General features: G+C 43.1%; 1 protein-coding gene across 1 annotated transcript; it reads right to left on the bottom strand.

Annotated features, from left to right (window-relative positions):
- Window positions 1–5521: 5521 nt before the first annotated feature.
- Window positions 5522–18349, bottom strand: mmp14b (matrix metallopeptidase 14b (membrane-inserted)). The gene is made up of 10 exons (XM_061084623.1): window positions 17756–18349; window positions 10190–10338; window positions 9965–10087; window positions 9439–9746; window positions 8797–8958; window positions 8413–8573; window positions 8190–8328; window positions 7903–8053; window positions 6983–7098; window positions 5522–6878 (listed from the first exon to the last, which is right to left on the bottom strand). Exons 1-10 carry the CDS (start codon window positions 17852–17854, stop codon window positions 6418–6420), a joined length of 1869 nt encoding a protein of 622 aa, XP_060940606.1. The 5' UTR covers window positions 17855–18349; the 3' UTR covers window positions 5522–6417.
- Between the last annotated feature and the right edge of the window lie 515 nt (window positions 18350–18864).

The following is an 18864-nucleotide window of genomic DNA, read 5'->3' as shown; positions in this document are numbered from 1 at the left end:
CACAGATGGAGAGATGACTCGAAACGATGTTCTTGGTTTTTTCTTTCACAAAACCCTCTGGTGACGGCTGGAGGACCACCTGTGCCTGGTGCAGGGCTCAGGTCAGCGGTGAAGACGTCCAGGACCCACCAGTCAGCTGAGCAAAGCCACTCCTAATGCTGATGAGTGGGCAGTAAAGACCATGTGTTTTTGCTTTGTAAGCAGCCCCTCCCCCTTCCTTGACTTTACCTCCCAACTTCTCTGCCCCGCCCTCCTCAGCATAACCACACAGGTCTTTGTGTCCACCCCTGTTGGGAACTGAGTCCCTCTAAGCTCTGATTTCAAGGACTACCTCTGATGTGGGTCTTCTGATCTCTTCATGTCTCACCGACTTTTCCTCGTACTCTCTGACCTGGGAGCTTTTCCTGCTCTGCCTGTCTCCTATCTACCCATGGCTCTTATTGATTTAATTTTATTTCGATAGCGAAGGGAAGCTGGACTGTGTCATGCAAACGATGTGAGAAGAGTTAGGAGAAATGATGAACGACAGCAGTATCTTGACAGTCAGTCTTAGCACTCCTTAAACGTCCCTTGATATATACACACCCTTCCCCCTCCTCTGTCCGTCACCCCTCTCTTTTCTTCCCCCTCCTCTTCTTTGTGATGACATGTATGTGCTTATGGAAACCAGATGTGGCCTGTTGCGATGGAAGAGTTGGGGAGAGGAGGAAAAAAAACATGCACAAGGTTGTGTTACTTCATTAACAAGCTGCGTGAGAGGCTGAGGAGGAAGAAGAATGAGTTCGGGGATCTTGCTTCTTGTGGTCTCAAGAGTTCAGACAGGGACTGTAAGTATATTTAGATTTCAGATGAAATGTGCCCACTATCGTGCTGAGGCCTGGGGCAGAGCAGGGGGGTTTCCTTGCGGATATGGCTGGGTCAGGGTGAGGGGAGCTGTGCTTGTGGAAGCTGAATCAGCATCTCCTGTGTTGGAGTTGTTTTCCTGCTGGGCTTGTAAGGCTTGTGAAGGTTTGAAAAAAAAAGACAAACCAAGGAGGCTGGGATTGTTCAACTTCCTTGCACCTGTACTTGTTTTCAGCCACACAATACCCCTCTCTGGCATTTAACAGACCGCTCCCCCCTGCACCACACCCAATACAAACTGCAGAATTTGTGTTGAAAGCAACAAAACCAGACATGTACGACTGATAGCTTCGAGCAGATTCAGCACTGAGGGGGCAGAGAGGGGCAAAACTGCACGACTGAGAAAACAACGGTCGCAAACCAAACATTTGCTGAGAGACATGATGATGCAGAGAAAGCTGAGATTGGGACATCTGGGGCACTCGAGAAACTGTTAAGTAATGGGGGAAATTATTTTCCATGCACATCTCCATGTGTAGCCAAATGGAAAAATAAGATTCAGCCAGAACGGAAAATGTATTAGGTATTGATCCCTCCGCTGCCACGGGAGAGGTTACTACATAAAAACTGTGTGTGTGTGTGTGTGTGTGTGTGTGTGTGTGTGTGTGTGTGTGTGTGTGTGTGTGTGTGTGTGTGTGTGTGTGTGTGTGTGTGTGTGTGTGTGTGTGTGTGTGTGTGTGTGTGTGTGATTGTGATTGTGATTGTGTGTGATTGTGTGTGTGTGATTGTGTGTGTGTAAGAGAGAGACCGGGAGATAGCAGCAGCTCAGAAATACCATGCTACTAAGCACATGAATAGCAATCAAACCTCCTTTGCATTCCATTTACAGTGTAGCTGGCAGTTTCAGGGTACCCTGCTGGGTTTATTGGGATCATTGCATGGAATAGAGCGATTTTTGTTTGTTTACTCCTATGCTTTTGCTGTCCATGAACTCCTATTACTGTATTGTTTCTGCAGATCAGTTTTCAAATGCCCCCCATCATACACACATTTGAAGATGCTTTATAAGTTTCAGAGGAGGATTTTACAGCACATGCTTTGTGCATGTAAAATGGTAAAAAGTTTTGTATTTATATAGCACTTTTCTAGTCTTGATGACCACTCAAAGTCTTTACAGTACAGTTAGACATTCACCCATTCACACACCCATTCATACAGTGCATCTATTAGCAGCACTTTTGTTGTTCAGGGTTCAGCATCTTGCCCAAGGACACTTTGGCAGATGGCGAAGACTGGGGATCGAACTACCGACCTTCAGGTTGGAGGATGACAGCTCTACCCCTCAGCCACAGCCGCCCTGTGTGTACACAAGCACAAACACAGGTTTGCACAGCTATACTTACCAGGACTTTGCACTGTGGACAGCTTAACCAGCACCTTTCCCTAAACTTAACCAGGACATCATAAATCAAATAATGAAAAAGTTATATCTGGCTCATAAGGACCAGGCTTTGGTATCCGTGAGGAAAACACACACAAACAAACATTATACAAATAGCAAAGTCATCTCTTGACATTGGGTGGTATGGCATTTACCTAGCAATAAGCATATTTGTAAAAAAAAGTCCATCAAAATGCATTATTGGGTGCGGGGTTGTAAATGTGGATATTTTGGCAGCAGAAATAGTAAGTTCATGAAGCTGGGCAAATGTGACTCACATGGTAGAGTGACTTGTCCACTAACCTGAAGGATAGGTCGGTTGTTCGATGTCTGAATGCCGAAGTGTTCTTGGGCAAGTTATCCTGAATTGCTGCGATGTCTGTCTGTCAGGATGTGTGATAAAAAAAGTGCAGCTTGTAATAGCTGTGTGTGAATGTGACTTGGAGTGCAAAGTGCTGAAAGTGGTCACCAGGACTACAAAAGTACCATATAGATGCAGCCCATTTACTTTGTTTTATGTAAGTTGAGAAATTACCTGACGGGGCCTTTAAAGTTGTCAGATGGCCACATAATAAATATGATCTTCTTTCACAGATGAATGTGAACGTGCAGTGCAAGAGTCCTTCCCATTTGTCCTGGAAACGTTGTGGTAACAACAAAGGGCAGTGACATCACCTCTGCTCTCTGGTGAAAGGAAGTGAACAAAGCAGCAAGCGCAAGCCAGTGACATCTCCATGTCTATTTGGTTGTGAGGCAGCATTAGAACACAGACAATGGCAACCCCTCTGTTGTATTAGTGCATGGTGCAGGATGTGGCAGAACATTTAACTGGCACAAATGAAAACCATGTGTAACCTATATAGCCACCCACCATCTCCCTTAAGAAACGCTGCCTTCCACTATCCCACGTCCTTGTTACCAGGCAGAGAGCACGGCCAACTGCTCTGTGTTCATCATTCATCCTCATTTAGTGGAAAAGTTACTCACTCTTCTCTCTGAGGCTGGTCCTGCAATTACAGTGTGATGTTCGCTGTGGCCATTATGAGACACAATAGCCAAGAGCAGGACTTCCCCTATTGGGAAGTTTCCATTCATCAGCCTGCAGGCTACACACATGCCAACTGAAACCGGCACAGGAAGTGTCCAGCACAGAGCCATAATCATAAAAGAAGCGTTTGGTATTTGTTGAGTTGAATTTAACATAGAGATGACAGAAATACTTGGCAGGAATGGAAGAGATAGTTTGTAGCTCAGCCTTTTTGTAAAAAGGATACTTGATGAAGTAGCACTGCAGGAATCAGAGCCAGAAATGACCTTTTCACATATTTGGGTGAAGCGTGAGAGCAGGAGAGATGGCTGCATAAGGCCGGAACATGGCGGTGTGGTCTTTTGTTGGACTTTGCGAAAGAAAGAAGTGAGTCATTACACAGACAGTGAAGAAAAAGCTCTCTGGTTACACATGGAGAGAAAAGAGAGGACTGTGGGGAAGAATTATGCTGAGGCGATTCTTTTTTTTTTCTCACTCTGCAGAATCAGCTGGGGAAGACAGAAAACATCAGAGTGTGACCCAAAGCTGTATTTTTGACCTGTGGGTAGGTCACAGAAATGTTTCGCGTATGGAGAACATCATGCACAAAAAGACATACGACAGAGAAAGGAGAATATAAAAATAATATACCACAATTCTTTCTTTACATATCCTATAACTTGACTGTGATGCAGGGGAAAAGCCAATTAAAACAGATTTAAACACACTCCCATCCCCCATCCCCTTTGCTGCCAGGTCTTGCTGTTTGTCTGGCCCACATGATGGAGTCAGAATTCCAGATGTTGCTCATGGAATTCTGCTTCATCTCTGGCCTCCAAATGTGACTTAACCCTCTTCACTCCTCCTTCATCTCCTCCTCCTCTGTCCTCCACTCTTCTCCCCCCCCCCCCACCACCACCACCAAATATCCTCGTGACTTCTCTCCCCAGCCTCAGCTCTTCAAAAACACGGCAGCGAAGTGGAGACAAATGGGCGCCCCGAGTCTTTCTCAGCACAATGGGAAAAGTACCTCGCCATTTTAATTGCTGAAAGCCTCATTTCAGTAATCATAACATATCGTTAAGATGCTGCCCCCCCCGCCCCCCGACCACCACCTCCTCTCTCTCTCTCTTACAGTAAGTCATCTTTACAGTGGGTCTGAAGTGTGTGTGGCAGTTGTTCATTAGCAGGATCATTAAGGAGCAAGGCGACGCCTAGCTTTGCGCTTTGAACTTTTATTGGATGGAAATGTACGCATGCAGTGTTGCATGATGCACAAATAAAAGCATTTACAGCTGTGCAAAACATGCATGAGAGCATGTTTGGATTACTGTACTAATGAAGACCCACTTAGACCACATACACCCACTGACACCAAGTTGGTCATCTACATCTCTTCCACTGCTTTACTCGATCCTAGAAATAAATACCTCTCATCATCTAACTGGGATCGGTGGTCCTCATACGAATGGAAACACAAGGACACACAAACACATATCCTTATTAGAACTTTATGAGCTCTCTCTCTTTCTCCCTCCCACCCTCCTTCCCTCCCTCCTTCCCTCCCACTCTCCCTCCCTCCCTCCCTCTCTCTCTTTCTCTTTAACCGTATAGCAGACATATGTTTTCCTGCTGTGAGCAATGGCTGTACACACTCGTCTTCATCCCTGTTTCTACTTGAGCTTTGGATCCAGTCCGCGCTTTCCGACCCAGTTTCTGGCCTGCCAGTTTCCGAGCCCCAGTAACACTGAGTGGTGCGGTCGGGGAGCAAGAAATCTGGAGATCCAGGAGGACTGGGAAATACCAGATGGAGCAGTGGTGTGATCAATTTCTTTTAGTTAAGGAGAAGAGTGTAAGTGAGAGATGGATCATATGAAAGCAGTTAGGCCTAAGTCAAAATATGACTGCATTAATGAGAGTGAATGGTACCAGCTGTTAAGATAAATATGGTAGAAAGAAAGATGAAGTGAATGGTTTACAAAGTGAAAATCAAAGCACGGAAAGCCTTTTGAAATTACTTTATTTTGTAAGAAAGCTTAAAATGATAAGTGATTTAGGACACACACAATCTTAATGAAAAACTAGATCATTATCATAATTATCATCATCACCACTAGTATTATTATCATTGTTGTTAAACTACTTATAACCTGACTAGTAATGTAGCACCATGATTGGAAAAATGTAAACAAGTACAATGACAAAAGGAGTCATTTTCAGATTGTCAATTTATTTTCATTTGAGTTGGATTCAAGTAAAAAAAAAACAGTCAAGTTTCAAGAATACATCACCCCCTTCCCCATTCACTGTCCCCACATATATAAAATTAAGGCCACTTTCATGTATGTCACTGTCCAGCAGGACTTTTTAATGACAATGTACAAAAAACATTCTTTACACGGAAGACAACAACAATAATAGTAATAGTCATAATAATAATCAGCACTTTTAGATGAAAAAGAAAAGGACAGTTGTATTTATTTCTTTACGCTGATATGAGTCTAACTCACGCCTCATAAGGACATAAGCTCATTTTGTGGTTCCCTTTTATGGTCCATACTGGCTCTGACATGTTCATTTACTGGAAGATTAAGACAAACAATGACTGTTTCACTGTGGTTTCCAGATACGTGTGTTTACGTGATTGTGCAAGTTAACAAGTGGGAAGAGTGAACAAATCAAAACACACCGTTTTGTTACGCAAGGGAACATGCTAGAGTGGGCGTCAAAGAGAGGCGGGTTCAAATCTGAGATTCACGAAGACAAACAATGACCACTGGCACAGAAAACTAAAAGTAAGACATTGAAAAACGCTAAAACAAACAGCAAAGAGCTGGCGTCAGGAACCACGGGACGAGAGGCAGAGAGCGAAGGGAGAGAAAAATTACAAAAGCTAAGGATGGAGTGAATTAAGAGATTAAGCAAAGGGAATCTGGCAGTGGTCAAAATATTTAAAAAAATGCAAGTCAAGCGTTTTTCCCTTTGCTCTCTCTCTGGTTTGACCTCTTTCTCTCCTGCTCTTTTTTTATCTGTAACGAACATTTCCTTCCACTTTTTTCTCTCTCTCGCCGTCTTTCACACCCCTCTCCCTCCCCTCCTCCCCCGTCTACACCTTGTCCAGTAGAGATCTTTGGCAGTAGAGGAGTCGGCGTGGGGTCCCGTACCGACGGAAGAACACCAAGGCTGCCAGTGTCGCAATCACACACACTAACAGGAAGAGCGGCACCACCACCGCTGCTGCTCCAGCTCCGCCACTGGCCCCTCCCTCCTCATCCACTTCAATAATGATCACCTCCGTATCCTCCTCTCTGTCTGTCTCTCTCTCCCTCTCCCTGTCTCTGTCCCTCTCTCTATCTTTAGCTCTGTCCTTATCCTCCTGCTCCTTGTCTTTCTCTCTCTCCTTGTCCTTATCATGTCCGCCACCCCCTCTTCCTCCGTCCGTCTTGGGGTCTTCATTAGGGCAGCCCATCCAGTCGCGAAGGGCTGACTTGGGGTATCCTGGCTCCACGCGCATCATCTGGTTGTTGTACTTCCAGTACTTGTTGGCTTTATAGAAGTAGGTGTATGCTGACGGGTGGAGGAAAGAAATGTGAGAAACAAACCTGTGCTGAAATAAAAATAACTTTTAAATGTATCAGTTCACACTTGAATAAAAAAGTAATCCCCCTTACCTTGATCTTTGCTCATGAAGGCTGCCTTGATGTTGTCAGGCACTCCCTGCCACACGCTTACAGATTTTGGATAGCCTTCATCAACACTTCTCGAGTATTCATTGAAACGGTAATACCTATAGAAATATTATAGAGGAGGACAGCCAAGATGAGTTTGAGGTCACATTCAGAAACTTAAAGGATTTGGATCCTGACATGCACTTTGATTTTGAAGACTTATGACTTGGTAGCACTTGAGGCTTGTTTTGACTTGAGATATAACTTCAAACAAATTTTCTTTAAATCTTCTTGAAAAACTGAGACTTGTTCGGAAAAACTCAGGACCTGACTTGGACTGGTCCCGATAAACCAGAGACTAGTTTTTGACTCCCTAAAATACTAAATATTTGACTTGAATGAAGCTTGTCTCAAATGATTTTAAACTTGACTTGTCTTGAGACTTGACATGGACTGCAGACTGTATCTGAGACTTGTTCCAACCAATTTTTAAGTTGTGACTTTTCTTAAATGACTTGAGACTTGACTGGCTCTTGACCCCGAAAACTCTGTCTGTGTGTTTTCCTGCTGTTCTTATGTGACTTAAAACCCTTGGCTGACCATAAACTCTGCGTTCTTGGATTGAGGTGTTTGGTCTTAGTGTGCAATCATACTTTTTTAAACAAAAAGTCATGGACTTTGTTTATGTAGGTGGCACCATGTTAATCACTGACTGCCACATATTACCCTCCTTCTTTATAACAATGACTATAGTTTAATTATAGGGAGCTTTGCCGAGCTCTGAAGTCCCCTGAGGGTTTGTTTTCATGTTTAAAGGAGAAGTGGGTTTGTAATTCATGGCTGGTGAAAACTCCTTCTTCATAAACTTCAGCTGAGTTTCATTCGGGCATATGACACAGACACACAAACTGAATATGACTAACTTGTTTGCTCTGAAGAAGAACGTCTGTCCTGTGGGAGTGTAGAAGAGAGCCGCATCTATTCGATCTTTGGGAAGCCCAGTGCCCATTTCTTTCAGAGTCTTAGGGTAACCAGTATCCATAATAGATTCACTGAACACCCAGTACTTGTCCCCTGGAAAGACATGAACGCAGAATGAGGAAGAGTGGAGACAGAGACCCATAGGGACAGTCAGACAATCCCTTGTTTTAATGCTTTTTAAAAGGGAAAACATGTAAATGCTCTGTCAAAGTACGTAAATCAGACTAACCTTTAAAGAAAGCAAATTTCCCATCTTCCCTTTCAAATGCAGCATTCATATGAGTGGGCAGTCCCCTCCAGAAGTGACCAAGCGGCATGGGGTATCCTTCTAACACCTGGTTGTTGCGCACTCGCCAGAACCACTTATCCTGAAAAGGGACCACATTCAGAGATTTTTAAACAGCCCCATTTCCAAACTATCGAATTGAAACTATAACTTGAGGCTGTTTTACCTTGAACACAAACATTTCTCCTCTGAGGATGGCAATGGTGTCAAAGTGTCCATCACAGATGTTGGGGCCAAAGTGAGGCTTATCTGGTGCATATGTGGGCTCCGGATCGTGGTCAGGTGACTGCTGCGTTACAGGAGGGGGCTGCGGGCCTGAGTTTGACCCTGTTTGAAGAAGTACATATGGAAAGGCACAACTTTAACTCTAGTTCTTAACATTCACAACTGCCAGTGCGGAGTCTGTTACAAAATTGTATTGATCATCACATAGTATAGCACATATTTTGTCATCATTCAGTTTTTACATGCTCCAAACACTTATAGGAAAACAAACATAAGATGATCTTTTCCACCCGTGATTGGGATGATGACTTTGTTGATAACATACCATAAAGTTGCTGTATGCCTCTGCGGTCGTCATCGGGAAGTTGGAAGTTGTCGGTGTCCATCCACTGGTAGAATGGAGCCATAATGGCTGAAGGGTCATTGGAGTGCTCCAGACCCATAGCATGGCCCAGCTCATGCACCGCAACCAGGAATATATCATTGCCTGCAACAAATACCAACAGCAAGACATCAATTGATATGACGTTATATCTTGACAATAACAGTAAAGTAGGCTGTTCAAAATCACAGGCTATATTAAATTTGGATGAGTCAATGATTGTGGGTAATTTTCCTGTTTCCTCATTTTAAAGTGACTCAAAAGCACACAGCTGTGTGACTAAACAACAGATCAAAAATAAACCCAGCTGCTCATGTGAAGGTGTGTTTAACAGAAATGGCTGACACTGCAGAGCTGTGTTTCTGCAGTCTCAAGCCACCCCAGGGTATTCACTCCCTTAAATGTACTGACACAAGACCGGACCTGTTTCCTGTCTGTGTGGGTTTCACTGACTGGGTGAGTCCTGACTCCCAACATGCAAAGTAAGTCTCCACTTTCAGGCTTTCCTTGTGTCAGTAGGTTTAAGGGAATAAAGAAAAACTAAATAGTCTTTTATCAGAGTGTCTGTTTCAGCGTAGCCTTTACCATACAGATCCCGGTTTCCAATCGTCCACGGCTCAGCGGCATCAAAGTGGGTGTCTCCACCAATGCCATTGCTGGGGAAATAGGCATGTGCCAGGAAACCCCCCTCGCCGTCGAACGGGCTGCTGTCGCCATGGAAACCCTCAGCAAAGAAGAGCATGATATCGGCAAACTCCTCCACTTTGTCCCGTATGTAGCTGTAGGGGATTTCCCGGAAACGTAGAGGGGTGACGCTCTCCCACACCTTGAAGGCCTTCCTGATGGCCTCATGGGTCTCGTACTCCCCTACCTTTGGGGTGTAGTTCTGTATACTGAAAAGTGTTGAAGAATGTGTGGGGGGAGGAGAACATGTAAAAGAGAAGTTATTTTATTAAGTTAAGTTATTGCCTCATTCAGTTTCAGTTGATCAGTATTTTCTGACATTGGCTCATTTGGTAAGATTATTACTATAGAGTACAAAATGCATTTGGTTCCATTCCGGCATGCATCTGGTGGTGCATCACATTCAGGTGGAGTACTGTTGACTTACGAGAAAGTGATGTCTCTTTTGTTCCACTTCAGGCCCTGGATAGCATATCGCTTCCTCCTCAGGTTGCTCTTCAGCTCAGCACCAAACTTATCTGGCACTCCACAGCGGGGTCGCTGCATGGCCCTGTCAGACAAAGGACATGCTCCGTTCACAACAGGGAACACAAATGGCAGCTTTTGATCTATTTGAGCTACATGTAGAATAAGGCTGTTTAACGGTTCTTACTTGACGGTGCTGTCATCGAAGCTGCCGGTGATAGTGAGGCCGTAGAACCTCTGCATGGCAGCGATGGCTGAGGAGACGGAGTGAGGCGAGCGGAGGGAGTGGGTCCTCAGGTCCCCTGGAGGCAAGTAACCGTACTGCTGCAGCCATGACTGAAGAGAAGAGCAAAATAAAGGAGACTTGTGAGTAATATTGGAAAATGAAACCAAAGGAGCCTCCAGAGTCAGAATGTAGAAACAAAAACAAAACACAAATATAAGTCACCGGATTTTTATTTGGTGATCAAGGTTGAGGGATCTGTTTTGTATGCTGCTGTTTATCAGTTGCAAGGACAACATCTTCAGGAGGATGTTTTGATGCATTTGCAGCAAAAACACATTCCTCTGTGACAGCGGAAAAATAAGTTCTTGAATAATGTCTTTCCGTGTTTTGGTGTTTCAAAGCCAGCAGGAGAGACATCAGGTTCAAGCACCTGGCACGTCTCCATTTTATGACTAAACACAAAAACTTTTCAACCAACATCCAGCTTTCCAGTGAACACCGTAATTAATTGAAACTAAGGTCAACATCTAAGAAGAACGCTGAGTTCAAACAGCCAAAAAAAACATCAAACAAAGGCGGTTCAGGTTTCAGCCAAAACCTTGCGAGACGGAAACCGGACGAGGAAAGAGTTAAACATTAACCTCAGTTTCTATATTGGAGTCATTCTGCTGGTTTCAGTGCAGATGGCAACGGTTATTTTACAGTACATGATGAGAGTATTTGTTTAAACCATTTGGAGGACATTCTATGATGGTCATTGAGTTCTTCATTGATCCGGAACCCTCCGTCTCGGCTGTGATTGACCTTACTTTCCCCTGGAAACTCATTTCAGAGCGGTGCCGGGTTGACATCTGGACCTGAGCCAGCGGCTTTGCTCTGCACCTCTCCCACACTGCTTCTCTCAAAGTCTCTCCCTCTTAAACTGGACCTGAAAAATAACACTGAGGCTATTGTGAGCGCTGTGAAAACCAAGGCCACTTTGATATCCTGGTGTACGCAGGAACTTTGTGAGCTCGTAATGTGCTTTTAGGATCTTTAATGTTTGGATATATAGTAGTATGAGCTGGACTGTTTAGACTTTTCTGGAGAGGGATTCGTCCTTGCACCGAAGGACTTGATGTGATCTATTATTCAAATCATTCTTTATTCTGGATGGTTTGGAAAAAGACAAGGTCATGGCATATGTTAGGAGAAAGGCATTGAGAGAGAAGAGAGAGAGATAGGGAGTGTCCCAGGGTGAGATGCAGGCCTTGGGCAAACCTCAGCCAATGTCTCCAGTCGAGCAGCAGCGTCAGTCAGTAATTTAACTGGGAATTTTGTCCCAGTCGCATCCAAACCTCAAAACTCAAACTCTTCCCCCCACGTCAATGTCTCTGTCTTTGCCGGGTTACTCCTCCCCCTTCTCTCTTCTCCCTCATCCCTCTCTCATGGAAAACCCAGAGAGACTTGAGGGTAAATACTTAGTAACAACCACACCCAGCGCAACCCGATCATTGCTGTGAAGCTTATCTGATGGTACCAGTTAATAAATACGAAAAAAAGGCAAAACATGTTTATCTGATTTGCTCCTGTAGTTTTTATCTGAAAACAGAAAGCCATAGATGATCCGAGCATGTGCTTAGATCTGTAGGTTTATATTTACACATAGAAAAGGCCTTGATGATCCTCCTTCCTTGTACTCAAGCTTGATCAGTTCCGGAAGCTCTTAAAGGTCTAATCTGTCCCTCTCTGTCTGTCTTAGTGAGACATGGAGGTCTCAGTGTTTAGGCTTCACCTCTGAATGAGCCCTTTCTGGATCTGACTCACCCATGTAGCGCCAGTGGACACATAAAGACTCTCTGTTTGCCACTGTTACAGCACATCCACATAAGCCGGAAAGAGAGGGACGCACGGAGGGAGGTCACATCTAGAGGTTGTAATTAAGAGTCGGAATGAGACTACTGCAGTTTGTGGGTCTGCTAATAATTATTAACTCCCTTGAAGTTAAATATAAACTTTGCTGTTTAGAACGGGATGTGTTTCACTGTGAATACAAGAAAATGGGTGTTTTTGACTGTGTGTGAAACTTAATTCTTCTCTTTCACACATTCACTTCCTAGCTTGGCCCTGGGCTCAGTCAAAAGGCTGCTGTTGAATGACAGTGGAGACTTGTTTTAATATGAAGCCTTCCACACCTCCTTCCCGAGTCCCTCAGGTGACTTGACAAAGTCTTATTCACCGTTAAACTCGCACTATTTTTGGCTGCACTAATGGGCTGAGTAGCTGAAGCAGAAGCAGGAAGAGGAAATGGTCACTATTTACAGTGGCACAGGAGATGATGATCCAGGCTACTACAAGGTTTTGGTGGAGTTCCCAAACCTTCAGTCATTTGTGCCCCAAAGCCCTTTGATATAAACTCTTTTCATTGACAACCATTTATTCAAATTATTACCTCCACCAAGAGGGTTATGTTTCCCCCTGTCCGTTTGTTGGTTGGCTGGTTTGTAAGAGAGATAACACAAAAACTAAATGGATTCCAACTCGGTGAAGGGGATGGGGTATGGGTCAGGGAAGAACCCCTTCAATGTTGGTGTGTATCTGGGAATATTCTTTCACTTTCTTTAACATTGCAAGATAGGGTGTTATTTTACTGTCTTCCCAGAAACTAATAAATGGATTTTGATGAATAAAATCAGGCAAATTTAGGGAACTGATATCTATGAGTGTATGGAATATGGTGCAGTTTGATTGAATTTAAGGTGACTGTGGGACATTGGTGGTATTAGACTGAGTGCCATTCTAGTTTATCCATTACTTTTAGTTTTTTACTATTCATCTATTACTTCGACCTCATTTTTTCAACTTCTTATCCATTGCTCTCTATTTCATCATTCTCGGCTAACTGAGGATGAGGATGTTTCGCTGCAATCTTTCCAAATTCCCTAAGACAATTGCATTGCATTAGTAGTGGGGTACTATTTGGTTGTAATCTCTGATGTTCAGTACTTTAAACTGTCAGCAGTGCACAGACGTGGTGCAGCACTGAGCATAGGGACTTTTGGAAAGTCACATCCAGGATTCTGAGCTCAAGGGCGCAGCTGGCTCATTCGCAGTGGTGCGAGTTCATTGTTTAATGGAAGATCAACAACATTGAACAGCGTTGCTATGGACGTCAGGAGGCACAGTGCTCATTTTGTATAGGATGAGAAAGGGAGATGGAGGGATAGCATTTCAGAAAAGAAAGAGAGTCAATTGTTCCGTTCAGCAAGAGCCAACGGAAAGAAACTCTGGTCAACAGCGATGGGAGTCCAGCTGATGCATGATGGGTATACATCACACACACCCAGCGCTTCATTATTTCTCATTCACTCACTCTGTCCAGAGAGCTGCAGTATTATATCCAATGTTGTAAACCTATGAAATTATTGCTTACAATTCACTGGCAGCAGCTTTTTATGAGCTGTTAGTGTGGGATCGTGTGTGGTTGTGTGCAAGGGAATTTGTGTGTAAAGGTACATGAAGTGCAACACAATAAAATCCTTCTCTAAACACACAACTGAAGTTAGTGCTGCCTCTTCAGGAACCCTTTTTACAACCTGCAGGCTTCCAGGTGCTCCGGAGCACACATCTAAAAACCTCTTTCAGTTTGTGTATGTGATCTGTGTAACCCCCGGCTGAATAGAAAAACACACATCTGTGCCAATATCAATCCATTAATAAGTCAAACTCAAACAAATCTCGATGGCACGGACAAAATCGTGCCATCGTGATTTTCTCATTGCTTTCTTTCTTTTACGGGAAATTAGGTAATGACTGCCTATTACCTTATTTCCTGTAACACTTCCTATCTTTCCTGTGGGGGGCTGCCCTCGGGCTACCCGCTGACGGACAAAAGGATGTGGCATTGTCTGAAACTGTGCGCCCTTCCTTCTCTCCTTCCTTCCTTCCTTCCTTCTTCTCTTCTCCCCTTCCTCTTAATGACTATTAAGAGAACAAGATGGGGCTGGTGTAAAGTTACCACTTCAACCAAACAGACAGAAGCCGATACATAGTGTATTCATACAGGATATTCGCATGACGGCTATGATCCACATCCTGTCCGAGTCAACTGGTAATTGCTTCATTTTCCAACTCTTCTATTACCAGATTGCATCAGTCCCATCACAACAATGCCTTCCATTCTAGGCATTAACAGCCTCCTCACTGTTCTCCCTGCCTCAGTTTCATCATCTCATTCCATATCCATTCATCTTCCTTTGTAGCGAGTGACCTCAGCTTGTCGCCATTCCTGTGTGCGTGCGCATAAGAGAAGATCTGTGGCCGTATGCTGGATGACGTGTTTGCGTGAAGCGAGTAGGTGGCCGCCTACGTACCAAGGTGTATTTGTGGTAAAAGTTAAAAAGCCAGCCGCCTTATTCCTGTCTCTGCCACAGGCCACAGGAAGTGACTCCTGCCTAAAACAACAGACCCCAACCACAGAAACACTGACACATGACCACTCACTTAATTAGACGTAGTGTTAACTAAAGTGCAAACATTCCGCTTAGTGGCGGAAGTGTGCGGTGATACTGGTGACTTGTGCGTTTGTGGAAGCCAATGTAAGATATGAATAACATCTATAATTTGAATAAAAAAAGGAACACAGGAAGTAGAAGGTTTATAAAAACATAATAAAACCAAGGCGATAAATCACTAAATAAATATCAACTTAATTGACACTCTACAGGGCACTTCAGGCCAAGCTTGTCCGTAGACCACAAAAACAGTTATTAAAGCCCAACCAGTATTTTTTTTTTAAGCCATAAAATCCCTAATGTTCACCAGTCATCGAGCTCAGAGTTCCAGTTTCTCTTATCCAGATAGATTAAAAAGTTAAACTTGACCTTAATACAACTCAACGTATTCACATAGTCACAGAAAAATCGTATATCATTTACTCATCTCTATGTTTCAGCATCTACATTCATGGTTGATAACTGTTATACTCTCAGGAGCCATTACAGTCAACAAAACCTCACCACCTTCTTTATACTAAGGCTCCTCCAGCTGCCATTTATGCTGATATAAAAAAATGGGTCAGACTTTGTTTAAAGTTCGACATCTGCCCGTCATGTTCTGTCTCCTCTGATTTATGGTTTCCAGTCAAGCCTAGACGTTGTGTAGGTTGCACTTCACTCAAACTAGTGCGAAAATAGTGCTGGAATAACTACAAACAGGTTTAAGGACACCGCAAATCTACATTTCTATTATCATCTGGATTATGTAGTTTTCTTTCACAAAAATCTACGTTTAAGTTAGAGTTTGCCACACACATGGGTGAGCTATGTTTGAGTTATTTGTTAGGGGTTTAAGATTCAGGTGAAACAAATCTATTGGCAGAATCTGAATATAGAATTATCAAGTGATAATTTAATCAGTGTGTTTCATCTAAATTGTACAAATTTTTGTTTTCTTTACCTAAGCATACTTTATATTTATAAAGGTTATATTTACATCGGCAGCGGGTCCTCTCTACTGAGGCAACCATGTTTTTTACAGTAGTCCAAACTTGACAAACTAAACACCTTTTGAGTTTTTATGACAACTGAAAGCTACCACAGGTTCTCTCTCATGTTTGGAAGGGGAAGGTGAGGTGAGGGGTGTTCAGCTGCAACTTCAACTTTAGGTGTCACAAAATTCTACACACTGAACCTTTAAACAAATGAAAAGAAAAAATACATGAAACCTTTAACATTGTTTACAAATCAAATAGTTTGATGAGGGACATTACTTGAAATCTCCAACCCTTATTGGCTAAGGCTTGAGCCAATAGCGACTAGCCGGACATTTTATTTGCTTCACTGAACATGTATCACAAAATAAAAAATTGTGTTTCTGAATCACGCTTATCTAAAAACCACACGGCTATTGAAGTCAATAGTATTGATATAATTATTGATGTAAACAAACCAGACATAAATTATAATATATATAATTGTCATGTCGTCTTTAATTTGGGTAATATCACTTGAATGTGAGAGTAGGTTCCAGTCCTGTGTTTTGAATTATGGCGGCGAGCTGACTCTTCTGCTTATATTTTACAGACTGAGCCTTTAAGTTGACAGTTTAATGTAGGTCAATGTAGTCAGCTTAGTTTTCTTCCATTGGCACAGCTGGAAATATGATTCAGACTCCAAAGGTATGATGAAAGAGACATTTGGTGCCCCACACATACACACACACACGCAACACAAAAGGAAGCAGATGTGTACTTGTATCAAAACAAAGTCACGTCCTGCAACATCAACGCACAACTTTTCTGAACCTGTACTGAGAAAAGACCTGAATGTAACTGAGAAGTGGAAAAAATAGAATTTAAAAAGGACAGAGCTGAACGGTGTGGATGAGAACAGATTCAATCTCAGCCCATTTGATCTGTGACACTCCTTTGTCCTGGCACTTGGTTTTGGTTGGTTATTGAAAGTTTTTAGAACCAGGCTTCAAACTGGGACGAGTGTTTTTCCACAGTTGCTCGAGGCTGAGATGCTGCAGAGCCTCTCAGATTGTTGATCCCAGTCCGCTGCATGAGCCGTAACTCAGGACAGATGTCAACAATTACTGTACATGTCCCATCCCTCTGAGTGTATCTGCACTCACAAACTCCCAGCTCCCCCCTCCACCTCCATTGCCACAAAAATGGCCTCTGTCTCAGCCCCGACCACAAAACAAACTTGTGCATTTCTCCCCATTTGCTTTTTGTCTCGCTCTTCTGCTTTTGCCCTCTCAGCATTTCTCAGTGTTTTCATGAGCGCTATGATCATTATAGGCTACTTCCTCTAACCCAGCGCCAACTTGAGGCGCAGGACAACTGTAGAAAGGATTCCACATCTGGATTTGTTTATTGTCGCCATAAACATAACCTCATTATAAGCAGGGTGACGACATAAAACCCTTTTATCTGTCAAATGAGAGAATCCTTCGTTAAAATTATTAACACATTATTCAGTTTTGCTTATGGAGTGGGAGAATATCAGTTGCTCCTAAATTCAACTTTTATATCCTTAACTGTATCCCAGCTTTCCTATTATATCAGTTATGTTACTTTATTCTTCAAGTCTAGATTTATTAATCTGGATTTAATCATCTATTAAGATTTTTTATCCCACTTCCTGATCTTAGAATCCATCTGACTTTATTATTGATCTTTATCTCTGTACTCTTGATTTATAATTCTTGAGATGTATTAATCATCAGATACTCTGTATTTATTGATCTTTAGATCTATTAGTCATTATTCCTATGTTCTGATCAGTTTATCTTTATTCCCATACTTCTGATTTTATAACCGTTGTTCCTTTAGTCTTGATTTATTTATCGTTTCTCCTATTCTCTGGATTCATTCATCTTTATTCCCATATATATTTATCCATCTTTTATTTCTGTTTACTCCTATGTTCTGTATATATTGATCCTAGTTTGTATTAATCTAATCTGGATACATCTCTTCATGTATCCTGACCTTCATGGATGTATTCTGCACCTTTGTGTTTGAATTCTTCCTCCTCTCACCTCTGGGTTGATGTGTCGCTCCGTGTCTCCCTGTGCGCTCAGCTCCCACACCACCGCCAGCAGCAGCAGCAGGACCAGCGACCTCAGCTCCAGTGCCATCACTTCACTCTCCCAGAAAACCAAAGCAATACAAAAAAAAACAAAAACAGATCTCCACTGACAATCTCCCTTCCTGCCACTTGTCAGATCATTCTGTGGGAAAACTTAATGTTTCCATAAAGCAATGTCCAGGCGCACGCAAGAGGTCGACTTTAAGCACAGCGCAGAAGGAGTTTCCCGCAGAGTCTGTGCAGCTTTATACTTGAGTTACTGAAGCCACGGGAGTTATTTGTCCAGTCGGTGCATTCTTCTCGCGTTTGGGTGAATTCTGACCGAATAATCGGTACGCTACTGTAAGCAGGAAGCAGGAAACGTGGGGGAGGCTCTGGAGCTGCAGGCTGTGCGTATTTGATGTCCGAACTTGGTCTGCTCTCTGCTCCAGATGTTGCCTCCGACAATGTTTTCGTGAAGCGCTCTTATATGTCCCTATCCTTATTTTGATCCCCCTCTCCTCTCCTCTTCGATCCCCCTCTCTCCCCTGATGCAGACGTGGTAGTTTTACACTCCCTAAAGACCTTCAGCTGGAAAGTAGAGGGGTTGCAAAGCTCCCCCTTCTGGATCCGCCCCTCTGACATGGAAGGCTGGAATCAACTTGGTGACCTTGGCATTAGCCATGGCACGACTGGCCCCTGCCCCTAGGCTAGGATCTGGTGCCTAAATTACATTATTAACAAAGATTAAAGTGTAAACAGGGCTAACTGTAACTTAATAAGTGACGTTGCTAAAGTGATTTTGGAGCACAATTCCCTTTCTATATGAATACTTCATGACTGTGGTCATTTTAGGATTTCTCACTACAGCCAGGGTTAGGGAAAGAGAGAAATTGCGCCCTCTAATGCACACATTAAACATACATTGTGAAACATGACAGCTGAATTATAGAACCAACCTCCACTCATTTTCTACTGTTTTATTGTCTTCCATGCTGCTCTATGTTCCTTTAAGAGAAGAAACTTAGACCTCTAGCTTCGTAGCTTGGATTGGTTCCAGATCATAACTGTAGACACATG

This window comes from Limanda limanda, chromosome 13, assembly GCF_963576545.1.
Source record: "Limanda limanda chromosome 13, fLimLim1.1, whole genome shotgun sequence".
In the NCBI taxonomy this organism is placed as follows: Eukaryota; Metazoa; Chordata; class Actinopteri; order Pleuronectiformes; family Pleuronectidae; genus Limanda; species Limanda limanda.
This window is presented reverse-complemented; position numbering and strand designations above follow the sequence as displayed.